Raw genomic sequence first — 16,194 nt, 5'->3', positions numbered from 1 at the left:
CCTGAATGGCTGGCTGGCTGGCAGTCATTGCAGGACCCTGCTGTTCGAGTGACAGCTAGGCTGTGCATGAATGGGAGAAACCTGCTTAAAAGGTGAGGATTTTGGGACTGAAGACAGACAACTGGGAAGAATGACCTGACGAAGAAACCACGAACAAAGCTTGCTGCATCCTTCTGGACCTTTGAATTGCCCGGTGTAGCCCTGCTGCTGTGCTTAAACTCCTTTTCTAATCGACAAGAGAAGCTCCGGAAGGGACAACTTCTTCCCTTGGGTTAGTTGGACCAACTAACCCCGAGACGAACCGCACTGGACCATCTTCCCCGACTGGCTGTACTACTTTGCTGCTGTAGGAACCTACTGCCAGGGGTCAAGAAATCCGTAGTCGAGTGAAACGTCTGATCTGGCCAGAACCTCCAGGAGTCTCCCCAGGACCCTCCAGAAGCAGGATGACCAGAACTTGAGTCCCCTCACCACAGTGCAGGACTCAAGGAGGGAAGGAAGCCGAACCGGTATCCAATATCTGTGGTGGTGCTGTTTACTGTGTGCTGAAACCGCGAAGTGACGCTGACCTCAAAAGAGCTTGTAGCTGCTGCCGACCTCCGAATTGCTGCCGCAGGAGTCCTCCAGACGTCCTACCTCTTGTCCCCACGACTGACGCCCAGGAACCCAGGATCTGCATCGTTAGCCAGACAGAAGCCAGCTGGTCCACTCTTGTAACCAAAGGTACTGTTCTGACCTGGGGTACTTGTTATCAGTGTCTTCAGCTTTGCTCTTCTCAGATGAGGCTTGCAGCAGCTACTTTGCAATAGTTGATTGAGCTCTACCGTTCACAAGTGTAACAGGTTGTGACCCCTACAGTGATTTCTTTTCAACAAACATTCTAACTTTGTGCAAGACCTTTTCTCTAAGAAGTGGCTCAGCTCAATAGAGTGCTCCACTTGACTTTGGCTGTCCTGGCTCCCCGCAGACTCTTCTAGTCCCTTTGATTTTGATACTTACTATCCCTCACAGGTGATAACTTGGTTTTTAACTATTATTGCTGGGAAAGGTTTTTATCTAGACTTCATTGGAAGACTTAAAGTGATCACATGCTCTGAGAACCTGTTTAACCTTTTTCCTTCCTTTAACCGTTCCTTTCTGCGAAACCTCAGACTCTACAAAGTGTACTAGTGATATATAAATGCAATTAATGTCCTAGTTAGTGAAGTCACTTATGGGTGGAGAACATGTGTATGAAGCATCTCTAAAGAGTATCTCCTAGCTTTGTGTTGATTCTGGAAACGCATTTTAAAGTATTTGATTGCCACATATATTGGCATTTTTAAAGAATGCTTATTTAAAAACTGTTAAATAATTATTTATAACATAAACCTTGAGTGTAAGTGATACTTGGCTATTTGTATTGGTGGATTTCATTGCTACGGCTCTACTGCTCACATTTACCCCTCTTGAGATAAGCCTGTCTGACCAGTCACACTACCAACATGTTTAGTACAGCCCTATACCCAAAAGGTGGGTTTCCTAAAACCAAGAGGACAATGGTTGTGTAGTCTCCCCCAGGGTTACTACATCAATTTTCGCCTAACAGTTATCCATGGGTGCTTTACTTCAGTTGAGGGTTCAGCCTGTGGTAAAAAAGCACACTGGTAGTAAAAGGTAAACCACTGCCACTAGCCATTTAAAGTAGTATGGGTAACAAAAAATGTTGCAAGAGAAAGTAGGATAAGGGGCTACTAGGTAACCCCCCAGCACTCCACATAAGATGGTGTGTGCTGGACCAAAAAGAAAAAAAGCTAAGATCAATTTCACCTTACTATTCTTGGGAACAGTCCAAGAAAAGGTATTTAAACCTTAAGAGAAATCCAAGGGATTTCACAGAGTGTGCAGTGTCACTTTATAAAAAGCAGATGCCTATGGATTTTGTAGACTCCAAAAACAGTGAAAACATAAAATCCCAGTCAGAGAAAAACACAGAAGGGAGTGAGAAAAGGGTCCCACTAAACCAGGAGTTAAAAAGTCCTTAGTCCAGCAAAAGAGCTCTGGTTCTCTAAAGTTGGAGGAAATTATCACAGAAATGAAAATTCTCCCTAACAGCCACATCAAGGAGAATCCAGCCACCAACATTTCTTCAAACCAAAGGTACAGAGGGAAAAAGGAACAAGTTACTTACCTGTAACTGTTGTTCTCCAGCATGGGTCTGGCATGGATTCCCATGCTCATGAATATTCCCCGCCGTCAGGCTGGGAATCCTCGGTAAAGAAAAAACCAGTATCAGTTTCGTTTCTGATCTGTCTTTCGTAGTAGTAACCAATCACTGATCTCTGCGGCATACTGACCACAGCCAATGACTGCCCTCTACCTAAGCCCCGCCTCTGGCAGCCATCTTCAGATTTGGAAGCACGTGAAGTGTCAGTATGACCAAGTGAAGAGCCGCAGAGGGGTAGGCGGGAGGGTTTGCATGTGAATCCATGCCAGACCCATGCTGGAGAACAACAGTTACAGGTAAGTAACTTGTTCCTTCTCCAGCATGGGGTCTGGCATGGATTCACATGCTCATGAATAAAGAATACATAGCAGTACCCACATGCACAACCACGGGAGGTGGCAAAGGCTCAACATTAAGCATCACATCAAACTCACCATTAAGCAATCTTACCTCCTCACCAGGCTCACCTCAGGCGAACAGGTTGCGCAGCACTGCTTGGCCGACCCTGGACTCCTCCCTGGAATCCCGATCGACGCAGTAGAATTTCGTGAAGGTGTGCGTCGACCTCCACGTAGCAGCCCTGCAAATGTCCAGCAGGGGCACACTAGATAGGAACGCCGTGGTAGCTGCGATCGCTCTGGTGGAATGTGCTCTCGGACGGCCAGGCAGCGGTCGGTTTGCCAACTGGTGACAGTACATGATACAGCCGGAGAGCCATCTGGAAATGGAAGCCTTCGAGAGAGCCTTCCCCTGATTGACAGGTCCAAAGTTCACAAAGAGTTGTGACGTCTTCCGAAAACACTTTGTGCGGTCCACGTAGAACTTCAGCGCTCTAGCCACATCCAGCGAGTGCAAAGTCCTCTCAGCCGGCGACGAAGGCGATGGGAAAAACACAGGCAACACCAAGGGTTCGTTGAGATGGAAGTCCGTCGGCACCTTGCGCATGAAGGAGGGGTGCGTCCTGAGCACCACCCTCGTGTCGTGAAAAGTCAAGTATGGGGTCTTGCAGGAAAGGGCCTGGATCTCTCCCACCCGTCGTGCGGAGGTGATGGCCACAAGAAACGCTGTTTTCCACGACAGGAACTTCAACGGGGCCGAGTGCAGAGGCTCGAACGGAGGTCCCATGAGCTTGGTCAGCACCACGTTGAGCTCCCACGCCGGGGCCGGAGCCTTCACCGGCGGGAACGATCTGAACAGTCCCTTCATGAACTCTTTCACCAGACGATGAGACCACAAGGACGTCCGCCCCGTGGTTCTGGTGTATCGGGAGATCGCAGCAAGATGAATCTTGATGGACGCGTGTGCCAGTCCAGCTTTGGCCAGCGTCAACAGGTACGGCAGTACTTGGGGAGCCGTAATCCTTAGAGGGTTAATCTTCTGTGCGTGGCACCAGACAGAGAACCTCTTCCATTTGTGTCCGTAGCATTTAAGAGTCGAGGACGCCCTGGCCTTTGCAAGAACCTCTCTGCAGTCGGCCGGTATGTCGTATCCTCCAAACTCTAGCGCTGCAGGAGCCAGGCCTGCAAGTTCAGCGACTTCGGGTCGTGGTGGAGGATGGCGCCTCCTTCCCTGGAGAGCATATCCGCGTCCACTGGCAGCTTGATTGACGGGGACGCTGACAAGTCCAGAAGGTCCGGGAACCATATCTGCCTCGGCCACGCAGGTGCGACGAGGATCATCCTGCACCGTGACCTCTTGAGCTGGTTGATGAGCCGGATCAGTAGTGGCAATGGAGGGAACGCGTATAGGAACAGGCCCTCCCAGGGGAACGAGAAAGCATCGCCCATGCTCCTCGGCTGGGGAAACCTGCTGGCGAACTTGGAGTTCGTCGCCGTCGCGAACAGGTCGATCTGGGGTGTGCCCCACCGTCGGAAGAGGCGATCCACTAGATCCTGCCGTAGTTCCCACTCGTGGCACGAGCGCAGCTCCCTGCTGAGTGAGTCGGCGATGGTGTTTTTTTTTCCCTGCCAGATGAAACGGCACCAGAAACATCCTTTGGGCGACGGCCCAATGCCACAGGTCCTGCGCCTCCTTGGACAGTGCTGGGGACCTGGTTCCGCCCTGTTTCCTGATGTAAAACATGGTGGTGGTGTCGTCGGTGAAGATCCTCACCACCTTGCCCTTGAGGGACGAAGGAAGGACCTGAGGGCCCAAAACACTGCACGGAGCTCCAGGACGTTGATATGGAGGGACTTCCCCGTCGGGAGCCAAAGGCCTCTCGCATGCAGATTTTCGGTGTGCGCTCCCCACCCTTCCAGGGAGGCATCCGTGGTCACCGTCTCCTGGTGGCCTGGGGTCTGGAAGTCCATGCCCGCCGTCAGATGCACGCGGGTGCCCCACCACCGGATCTCTCGTCGGAAACTCTCGTCGAGTGTGATCCTCTCCTCGAAGCCGCCCGTCATTTGGATCCAGCGCGCGTCCAGGAACTCCTTCAACAGGCGCATCCGGAGCCTGCACATGGGAATGAGGTAGATGCAAGAAGACATCATTCCGAGGAGGGACTTGATGGACCTCACCTTGGCCGCGTCGAAAACCAACATCCGCTGTACCTTGCCCAGGATGGCCCTGGTCCTTTCCTCCGATGGGGAGGCCAGAAGGGACACTGTGTCGAGCTTCGCTCCCAGAAACAGTGCGTCTTGGCGTAGTTCACGGAGAATCCCAGGTCCGTGAGAAGTTGGACGGTCCTTGCCGTGTGCTCCACGGCGAGCTCCCTCGTCTTGGCTCGGATGAGCCAGTCGTCCAGGTAGTGGTAGACGTGGATCCCCTCTCGGCGCAGCTGCGCCGCCACTGGTGCAAGGCACTTGGTGAATACCCTGGGTGCCGACCGTAGACCGAAGGGAAGGGCTCTGAACTGATAGTGACGCCCTTGGACCACGAACCTGGGGAATTTTCGGTGCCCCTTTAGGATGGGAATATGGAAGTAGGCATCCTCCAAATCCAACGACGACAAGAAGTCGCCCTCCTCCAGCTGACCCAGGACGTGCTGGAGGGTGACCATCCGGAACTTCTGTGCCTTGATGAACTTGTTCAGCCGTCGTAGGTCTAGGATGGGGCGCCATCCTCCCGTCTTCTTCTTCACGAGGAAGTATCTTGAGTAAACTCCGGAGCCCCGAAGCCTCTTTGGGACGAGTTCGATGGCGCCCTTCCTTAGCATCGCCCTTACCTCCCGGAGAAGCTGAGGGACGTGAAGCTCTTTCCTGGCCACACGGGGGACGCGCGGACACCTTCTTTGAAACTCGAGCGCGTGGCCCTGGGCTAGGGCGTCCAGCACCCAACGGTCGGTGGAGATGGACTCCCTCACGCTGACGAAGCTTGCCAGCCGGCCTCCCACCGGGGTGCTTCGGTGGGGGCCCGACCCCACGACCGGTTCAATCCTGCTTAGACGAGGCTTTGCCGCCTTGACCTCCTTGGCGACGACGGCGGGGTCCGTCTGACTTGCCTCGTCCCCTGTAAGCTTCCTGAGACGGCGAACGGGCCGCTTGACGGTAGGTGGAAAATCCGCCGCCGGAACCTTTGGAGGCGCCCTTGCCTCCGCCGCTCCGAAAGGGCGGCCGCCGTTGCTGGAGCACCCCGAGAGCCCGGGCCGTCTCCGTGTCCGCTTTAATGGCTTGAAGGGAATCGTCCACTGTTTTCCCAAACAGGTTGCTCCCATCGAACGGCATGTCCAGGACTCTGGTCTGTACGTCTTGACGGAAGTCAGTAGCCTTGAGCCATCCACGCCACCTAAGGCACACGCCGTTGCCCAACTGGCGAAATCCAGTGTCGGCGATGTCCGTCGCAATAGTGATGGCGTGGTCCGACGCCACCTCACCTTCCTGCAAGATCTCCAGGGCATCCGCCCTCTTGTCGTCCGGTAGGAAGTCCAGCAGGGGAGCCAGCTTGTACCACAGCTCCCTGTCGTACCGGGCTACGATAGCCAAGGCGTTAGCCGCCTTAATCGTCGTCGCTGCAGACGAGATGACCCTGCGCCCCATCGTGTCCAATTTCTTTCCCTCGCCGTCCGGCGGGGAAGTCGACATTGGGGCCGCACCCCCCCCCCGCTTTCTTCCTGGCCGCCGCGGAGACGACGGAGTCCGGGGTAGGCTGTGCCCGGAGGCACAAGGGGGCCGCGTCCGGGACCCGGTACTTCTTCTCGTACCGGTCTCTTCTAGCCGGCGTCGTGGATGGGTTCTTGAGGAGGGCGAGGCCCTCATCCCAAATATCGTCCAGTAGAGGTACAGCGAGGACCGTCTTCCTCTTGGCCTCGTGCCGCTGATAAAGGAAACCTTCCTTCTTCTCCTCAGGGCAGAGCTGGAAGAGCTTGGATGCCCTGGCGATCATGGAGTGAAAAGATCCAATCTCGTCGGGCGGGGAAGCCCGGGTGGGAGGAGACGACGGCAGATCCTCGTCGTACACCTCGTCGTCCGTACCCGTCGCGGCCGTGTCAGTCCCCGTATCATCCCCTCGAGTCGTGGACGGGGAGGAGGGCTGAATGGGGCGCGACGGCTGAAAAGGAGGTGGAGGGTGAATCCTTCTCCACGTGCGTCTTGTCTTCATGTAGGCAGTAAAGACAAAAGGAGTGTTCGTCTTCCTTAAAGACATTCTGCAGCTGGCATCCAGGGCAGACCCTGAACAGCTTTCCGGGCGTCGAGCTTCCCTTCTCCTGGGCCATGACCGAGATGGGCCTGAGAAACTTCTGGAGTCCTCCAAAAGCGTAGCTCGACGAAGCTTCACCCTTGAGGGGCGTAGACGAATCCGACACGGGTCCCCATTGATCGGATGGAGAGTCGGTGGAGCTTGAGGCTCTTTTGACCGAAAAAAACGAAGTTTTCGAGAAAAAACGTGAAAAAATAGCACTAACGCTCGAGAGCAATAGCACGAGGATCCCAACACATGAACATGCGGTAAAAATCTGAAGATGGCTGCCAGAGGCGGGGCTTAGGTAGAGGGCAGTCATTGGCTGTGGTCAGTATGACGCAGAGATCAGTGATTGGTTACTACTACGAAAGACAGATCAGAAACGAAACTGATACTGGTTTTTTCTTTACCGAGGATTCCCAGCTTGACGACGGGGAATATTCATGAGCATGTGAATCCATGCCAGACCCCATGCTGGAGAAGGTATTGTTTACGTTAATCTGAAAATGTGCTGCTTAGTGTTGGAGTGCATGTAGAGGTGTCCAGAGCAACCCCCCTGTTACCTCCGACCCAAGAGGGTGGGAGAAAGAATAATAGGATTTTCTCAGCGTTGAAGGAGGTTCTGACTTCTTGTTTTCAAATATTTCACAGAAAAGGACCATACTACAACAAATCCAGCTCCATGTATATGGCTTTGATTTGTAGTTTCGATGTCAATTCACAATTTGCTGTGCTTCATGTAATTCCTTTGGAAAATGTATAAAAAGTAAATTACAACATCAACAAACACGTATGAGAACTTTCTCATGCACACTTACCTGCAGCAGAGATGGAACGCACGCTCTGGCCTGCCTTCCGATTCAGATTTCACATGGACAATCTCACACACCAAGTTAGTCTCTGCATCTGGAAAAAAGATGAAAAACAAATATGTATTATCTCACACCACCACAAAAGGAAATAATGTGCATGAGGAGCCCCTGCCTACCACTAATGCGATCGATTTTTAGATTGAGCTGCCTTGCAAAACAGCTATGAGACACCAACACTCCCCAACAATGATACATCCAACAACAAGTAGAGAGATAATAACTACATAGTGCAGGATACCATGGACACTGCCTTGCAAGAGGAGCATGACAGCCTCTCATGAATATTGAGATGCTCCAGAAGAAATCGGACTGCTTGGAGACCAAACTAGATGCCGTCTCAGCGAGAGTTCACCAGTTAGAAACCAAGACATCTTCCTCTTTGGATCAGAGGGTGAGAAGGTTTGGTGAAGACATTCTCTCAAGAAAGGGACAGATGGCAATAGCACAACAGAAGAGTTCACTGTTTGGAGAAAAAATGTACATACCTCAATAGGTTCTCAGAATAGGAGGAGAATAATGTTACCCTTTTACTGATGGCCAAGGTGGCTAAGCTAATGGGAATGGATGTAGGCTCTGGACTCTGTACAAGCACCCTAAGGTGTCTGAACCACGATCCTATTCAGATGGTGCAGCAGGACCACCAATTGCCAAGATATTTTGATTCCCAGTGAAAGATGTCATTTTGCTGAGGGTATGGGAGATGAGGGACCTGATATGGTGGAGTGGCAAGTGCATCACTTTTTACCAAGATTATTCAAGCAATGTGCTGCTGTAAAAAAAAAAAAAGATGGCTTTTAGGGATACAAAGTGGCTGGTGAGGGAATGTAATCTAGAGTAGAACATGATTCTCCTCCACTATATTACAGTAAAGCGTAAATGGTGAGATCATACTTTGAGCTCGTCTGAGGCTGCAGCCAAATTTATTGGTGAACAGCAGACTTGTGCTTATTCCTTGGAGAGGCAAATGTGCCTCCTCTTACACCAGAGAGCCCCTGAGCAATAATGTATCTATCTGCATATTATGTTCACTGCGGATATTCTGTCAGACATTTGTCCTGCACGCACCGGAGGACAGAATGGCAAGCACCATTTTCCGCCCTATGGCCCGAGTTGGAGAGGAGCAGGAGAAAATGACACTGGATGAGGAAGAGTGTTAATGGCTGATGAACTTTAAAATAACACAAAATCATACATTGGGTGCTCACACCAAACATGCAGCGAGACATAGGACTCCACAGCTGCAGGCATTTCAGTAAGGAACAAGCTAGCGTGAACCGAGCAAGGCAATGTTTAGAGTGACAGGACTTGAGGAAAGGCCCGGACGGTGCAAAGGCCGAAGGGTGACATCAGATCTTATGGGCAGGGGCAAGATAAATTGGAAGTCACTTGTACCGTGGTGGTGCTTGAAGAATCAAAGTCAAAGTGCAACAGCTGGCCAAGGGGTGGTGACATACTAAAGACATGTGCAGTTGGTGCCAATTCGGTCTAATCTCCAGGGTGGCCTAGACTGCATATGCAGCTTAATCTGTTTGCTTGCCTTTGGCACAGTGGATCATTTTTTGCTTTTCTTTCTTTCTTGGGTTTTTCCAGTTCAGTCCTGTGGTAAGTGTTAAGGAAGTTTTCCTAAAGTCCACTTGGCAGTAAGACCCTATAAATCTATCCCTTGGTATACAGGGCCCTAACTTAGTAGAAGTCTGTAATGCCCAAAGGATCTGGTAGAATCGCAGAGCAGCCAGGCTTATTTTAGGTGGTGGATGTGCTGTAGGTAAGTACACTGAAACCAGTCAATACAATAGTCCAAAGAAACTCTTACACACTAAAAGTTATATTAAAATATAGGTTTATATTATATACACAAGGCAGGTAAGCAAATACTCTTTACGACTAACCAATACACATAGAAATTATTCACAATACTTTTTAAAGGTGACTGCTTCAATTATAGTTGCTTGCAGTTCCAATTGTTAGAGAATGACAGTAATAGAATTATTCGTAGTGCGAAGCACTCGCATTGATTACGGATGCACTGTAATTGCATTCATTTAGTAAAGTTCCCTAACGTGGCAATGTTCCTCAGGATACTTTAACTTGCTAAGCATTTTTGTTTTAGTGACTAAAGGGACCCTGCCAAGGCCGCCCTAAAACCCTAAAAGGACACAAGCTGTTAAGCCTAAGCCAGTAATATACTCCAGTCACACTGGAGTGACTCTTTGGCTCGAGCTAAGTTCTACCTTGAGTCCCACAGTACCTTAGGTTAGAAGAAGTAAATGCAGCTGGATTATTTCCTGACCAGCAGCGACAGCCCCAGTCTCCCAATTCCTCGGTATGGTGATGAAAGCAAGTACTCTGAATGGGATGTCACAGCAGCGGTCGCGAGAAAGGACCCTCAGCTTGGATTTTTTCAGTCTCTCACAATGGTTTGCGATTTTGGCAGCTTTTTTATCAGCTCCAGCAACGGACGGTTATCGTCTGGTCAATCTTCCCTGCTTCTTGAGTCCTGCACTCTGGAAAGGGAGACTTGGATGAGTGGGACTGTGCCTCTGGAAGTTGAACTGGAGCTCAGCAAAGTTCTGGGCAGATTCGTCCATGCCAAGACACTGTACTGCAAATGTGCCAGAGGTCACTTGGTATTTGCGGTATGTTGCCCTTGAAGGTCACAACACCTTGGGAGATCACTCGATTTGTAGTTGGTCTTGGGGCTAGTTGGTCCCACCAGCCAAAGAGAAGGAGTAGTCCTCTTCGGAGCTCCTCTGTCGATAAGAAAACTAGGTCAGGACAGCAGTGGTTGCTTCATCATTACTAGAAGGGTCTGCAGGAGTCTCTGGTCATCTTCAGATCTTCTATTCCAGTGGTTGACTTCCCTTCTACCTCAGGAACATCACCTTATATTCGGATTTACTCCTCTGCAAACTCTGACCGCAGTTTACAAAAAGGGGCGGGTGGCAGTACAATCAGGACAGCCAGGTTGCATTCAGGCACTCTGGTAGACAAAGGAAATGGGAGTGTTCAACTCCTCCCCTGATTTCTGACTTCGCAGTCACACCGGAGCCTAGGCTGGGACACCCAAGGGTTCCTGCCAAAGGCAAAACACACACACAGAACTCCCCCTCCCAGAATGGTAGAAGAAGGGGCGACAACCACACGCGAAATGGCAAAAAAAGCAAGAAGGCACCATGTTAGAACATAGGTGACCCTAATGTGCATAACAAAGACTGAATACAGTCTGCGTTGAAAAATAGCACAATAGTTGGTAGGACACGTCCACTGCCACCAGACATAAGTATTGGGTTATCACTGTGACTAGACACCCACAGGAGAGGAGAGAAGGGGGATACTAGGTATCCCCTTAGCACTCAACATAAGGTGGTGTGCACTAATCTCTCATAAGAAAACGTTTTAGGAAGGAGACAAAGTGCTCCTCTTTCCTTAGACATGAATTAACATGTTTCATTAAAGGAAAAGAAACCTCAACTGACCCTCTAGCTGTGATGGTGGTTCCCTACAAAGAAAATAATAAAATCGCGCTTGTCTGGATGTCTCACATGAATTCTGTCTTCTGTCCAAAACACAAAACAGTCTATCCTATGTTCACCCTTGCACTAAAACTAAACAATACAAGATTCACTCCACTGTACTTGGGCTACTAGGAGCTGGTTTCTGACCTTCACCAAAGAGTTCTCAATGCCTTTTCTGGCCCTGCCCCAGTCCAACAGTAAAATACAAAAAAAGAAAGGTCTTTTGGTTTCCTGTGTGCCAAAAAGGTCTCAAAAGTAAGTTCAAATAGTTCTTCACCTATCCGCCTCTTGAGATGCAGTCTCCTCTATGTAAATTTTAGGTCCTCCTGACCCCTGTTGGTCGGTACTCGCAATTCTCGATAATGTTCTAACCTCTTTTGGTGAGGTCTTGTGTCTTGGCGTAACTCCTTTTTTCCCTCTTACTTGAGTGGTGGGATTTCTTATCCATTGTGGAGTTTGAATTGTTCTGGCCTGGGCTTGTCAGCTCTTCAGCTGTGCTGCTCAAAGTGCTTTTCTAACCCTGTGTGGCGTCTTGATTCTCAGCCCAACCTGGACTATAGGCCTGCTCAGCCTTCCTGTGTTGATCAGTTTGTCCTTTTCTCACTTATGTCGCCTCGACTATTGCCCTGTGCTACACATTGGACTACCTGCTTATCGACTTGCCCCACTATGTTCCATCTTTAATTTCTCCACCTATATCCTTTTTTCTCACTCACCTTCAATCACTTCATATCTCCTTTCCATTCCATGTTTTCCATTGAATATTGGCTTCTTTTACATTTTCTTTATATTCTTTTTAAATGTCTTCACAACCTAGCCACTTCTCATCTTGCTTCTTTAATTTCCTATATCCCTACTCGTTACTTACGTTCCCAATCGCTCTTTCTTCTGATAATTCCTAAACTCCCATGTGCACAGTCTCATTTTTGCTCCTTTTCCTCACTCGCTCCCAGTCATTGGCACTCTCTCCCTCTTGCTATTTGTTGTCCTCCTACAATTCTACTTTCCGCTCTACATTAAAAGATATCTCCTCTCACGCTAACTTGCCTCCTTTTTTATTATCATTTCTTTATACTTAATTATTGTACCACATTATTTTGTAAAGTGCTTTGGTGAAAGCGCTTTAGAAATTTAATTAAAATACAATACAAATACTTCCCAGGCCTATTTGATGGCTGTAATGAATACAGAAGACTGGTGGTCCTAACATTTCTTGGGACACCATATTTCATTGTGAGTAAATCTAAGCCTAGAGACAAGACGGGTGATGGTTCTCAGGGCACAGAAGTTGAAGTTGCTTTGTTTACATTTGGCCTTGGATTGGATATACTGTGGAACTGGATGTGGGCTCTTGCGTGGTTCCTTGGTGGCCATTCGTGAGGGGCAGCTGGGTGAGATCTAGGAGGGCTATACTACCTGGATGCCCATTCTGTCAAGATGATGCCACTTTTGAAAATAGATCATTACTCTGCTTTCACAGGCTAAGACTATTCATGATCTAGGAGGGACTTGCTCCTGATGACTGATGCAGGTGAGATTGCAGTGCCGCTGATCACCCATGGTCATCCCATTCTTATTTTCCTCCCCCAATTGTTTTGGGAAAGGAGCAATGGATACAGTAGATGATATGAAAAAGGTTGCAAGATGGTGGTCACAGTAAACATTTACAATTCTTCCTGGTACCTGAAGAACATGGAATATTGGACAGCCCCTATAGTGGTGTTTGATTGTTTACCGGTAGGGAGGGGAGAGCCAAACAAGTGTGAGCTGGGACATGCTGAGATCTATGGGGAGATGAGAGCCAATGCTATGTTAGCTTACATTATTTGGTATTTGTATAGCGCCTACTGCCATTGGTATGGCCTCAAAGGGCTGTGAGGATGAACACCCTTTGGAAATCCATAGTCTGAGGATTGAGAAGTGATGAAGGGTTGTAAAATATGTGCGTGCATTATTAGGCTTAAAGAGGTATGTAGGGAGTGGTTAGGTCCATAACAGTTGACTGTAATTATCATGTATGGGTACAGGTGCTATGACAAATTGCCAAAGAGTCGGAGGGTTCATAAGAGTCCAGCAATGTGAACGGCTGGATCAAATCTTGCGTGGTACTCGGCTGGATTCTATTGGAGATGCCATTCATGCTAGGGATGAACTCTCTTTAAGGTGGGTGTAGTAAACCATGTGTATCACAGATGTTTGTGGCTGTGCAGACGGAAACCCCAGTGGGGCACAGCTTTGTTCCCTGGGTGAAAATAAGCTGTTAATGAGGTTAGTACATGGACATTGTTAATGTAGTCAAGAGGAAGAAATTGTTGACATACATGCAGAGGACGAAGATTGATGTGGATATTGTTCAAGAAACCTATTTGACAGAGAAGATGAGGCAAGGACATTCCAAAAAGGTTGGATGGGTGAAATGTTGCACAACCCACACACCACAAACTCAAAAGGAGTGGGAATCGCCTTCTCTATAAAGATCTTCGCTATAAAGAACCAAGGTCAATACAGATTGGTTAGAACATTTACAAGTAGGAGTATGCCTTGAAGACCTCCATATTTTAAATGCACTGTCACAGACACAGGAGGTGACTTCAATGCATGTATAGGTCAGGCGATAGCTGGGAGTCTAGTAGGAAGAGACAGGAGATTCCAGACTGAAGGACGTGATCATGAAGATGGCATAGGTGTTGCAGATGTCTGCAGGAGGGGGATGCTGAAGGAGAGACTATTCATTTTATTCAACAACCGACAATACTTTCTTGACACTAGATTATACACAGAGGTTGCCATGGGATGCTTCACTCAGTCGGTGCTTCGTTGATTGTGTGGGTCACAGTTAACCATGTCCCATTGAGAGGGAGTGCACTGCCAGTAGCAGGTGTCAATTAAATGCGTTGTTTCAGAGACAAATTTATTTAAGCAAAAAGGTAGCTGGTTAGGAGGTTTTACAAAAGTACTGTCTGAGACCGCACTTAGGAAAGCACACCTTGGGTGAACAGGGTTACACTGCTTAGGTTCAGCCTGAACCACACAGGGTTTGGTGGAATGGCGAGCAGCCAGGCATAGCCTAAGGACGGAGGAGGTCTGTACGCTTAGTCCAAGAAAACACTGATTTTATTTATTTATTGAGTATTTGTTAGGTGCTTATACAGTATGTCAATTCTGTTTCAAAGCGCCCACAGGGCAACAGGGAGGGAAAATGGGACTGAAACAAAAAATACATTAGAGGACGAGGAAGACCTACTATGCTGAGTGTTTAGAATGTGCAAGTGCAGAGAGAAGAGGGGAAGTGGGAGTGGGGTAGATGCTGGAATGTCTGCGCTCGTGGGTTAGCAGCAGATGAAGTGCATGATGTGGTAAGAGCTATGCCACCAGGGGCCGCGGTAGATAGATAGTGCAAGCCTACAGGAATTAGGCCAGTGGGTGTCGAGGCAAGTGCTGTGAGGTAGGCAGTGGCTGAGTCAATTGGGTGTGGGAGGCCAGGGCCCCGAATGATACATAAGGGTCCTGGTCACCAATGACAACAACCGAGATTAGAAGAGGAGGGAAGGAGGGAAGCAGGGAAGGAGGAGGTGAAGAGGAAAGTCTTGAGGACCTTTCGGAATTTGTGGAAGTCCTGCTCAAGAAGAAGAGGAAGGGGGAGGCTTTTCCATAAGAGGGAGCCAGCTGAAGAAAGAGATTGGCCTCCAGCCCTCCGTTTAATGAAACGCTTCACACACAGAGAGTTGGTGCCAGAGGACCTTCGAGGTCTAGCGAGAGTGTATTTAGTAAGAGAAAGTTGCAGATAGCGTGGTCCCAAGACCCCAGACAGCCTGGTGGATGATGCCGAGGGATTTTAATTTAATCCATGCAGCAACCAGGAGCCAGTGGAGAGTTTTTAGCACAGAAGAAATAGTCCCTGGGCTTAAGGCCAAGGATAGGTCTCTCTGCCCTATTCTGGATTAGCTGGAGGGGTCAGAGTTGAAGAAGGTAGATTCAGGAGAAATCTATTGCAGTAGTCCAGCCTAGAGAGAACCAGGTCTCGGGTAACATTGAGCATCTGGGGGAAGTGAGAAAAGGGAGAATTCCTTTGAGAAGGAAGAGTTAAAAGTGGGACTTTTTGGCAATGTCCTGAGTGTGAGGAAGGAAGGAGAGAGGAGTCGAAGAGGACGCCAAGGTTTCTGGCCTCAGATGAAGGAGCAGGGGGAGAGCCCATAGAGCATGGCCAGAGTGAGGTGAAAAATGAGGGAGCAGGGGTCCCAATGGGAATGATCTGGTTGGCATTGAGGCAGAGATTGTTGGAAGTGCACCAAGACTGGACGGCAAATAGACAGTTTGGGATGATGGAAGATGCAAGAGGATCAGCAGGAAGTTTGAGGACAAGTTGTGTGCCATCTGCATAGCACTGGAAGTTGGTGGAGAAGGCGGAAATGAGGAGTGCCAGCTGAGCAAGGTAGGTGTTGAAGAGCCAAGGGGAGAGGTTTGAGCCCAAGGGGACACCACAGGTAGAGAAGGAAGTAGGTGAGGCGAAGCTGCACAAAATGACTTGGGAGGATCGATCAGTTAGGAAGGAGGTTAGCAAGTCGAGTGCCCGCTCTGAGATGCCAAGGGTATCATGGAGCCTTTTTATGAGGATAGGGTGGTTGACCTCGTCGAAGGCAGACGAGAGATCAAATAGGATGAGGTCAGCTGGAGAGTTAGAGTCAAGAGATGTGAGCAGTTCTTCACATGTGTTCGGAAGAGCAGTTTCCATGCCTCTGGATGCTTGGAATCCAGATTGATGGTCGTGGAGACCATTGACAAGTTCAGTGTGTGAGGTAAGTTGTGGAATGGCCAACTTCTTCAGTAGTTTCCCCAAGGAAGGGGGTGACAGAAATAGGGCATTAGCTGGCAGGACAGCTAGAGTCTGCTGAAGGCTTTTTCAGGAGGGGCACACAAGGGAGTGCTTGAGGGAGGAGATGAAGATCCAGTGGCAAAAGAGTGTTTACAGAGATCCGCAAGTGCG

At 49.2% G+C, this 16,194-nt stretch overlaps 1 protein-coding gene across 4 annotated transcripts in view; it reads right to left on the bottom strand.

Annotated features, from left to right (window-relative positions):
* Positions 1 to 16,194, bottom strand: part of TIAM1 (TIAM Rac1 associated GEF 1) — an 853,394-nt gene that overhangs the window by 62,674 nt on the left and 774,526 nt on the right. For all 4 annotated transcript variants that reach the window (XM_069636354.1, XM_069636351.1, XM_069636352.1 and 1 more), the window contains one exon: positions 7,642 to 7,729. In XM_069636354.1, the coding sequence (XP_069492455.1) occupies positions 7,642 to 7,729 (88 nt within the window). The remainder of the gene's footprint in view (positions 1 to 7,641; positions 7,730 to 16,194) is intronic.

Source organism: Ambystoma mexicanum, chromosome 7p, assembly GCF_040938575.1.
Source record: "Ambystoma mexicanum isolate Mex_15411 chromosome 7p, UKY_AmexF1_1, whole genome shotgun sequence".
NCBI lineage: Eukaryota > Metazoa > Chordata > Amphibia > Caudata > Ambystomatidae > Ambystoma > Ambystoma mexicanum.
This window is presented reverse-complemented; position numbering and strand designations above follow the sequence as displayed.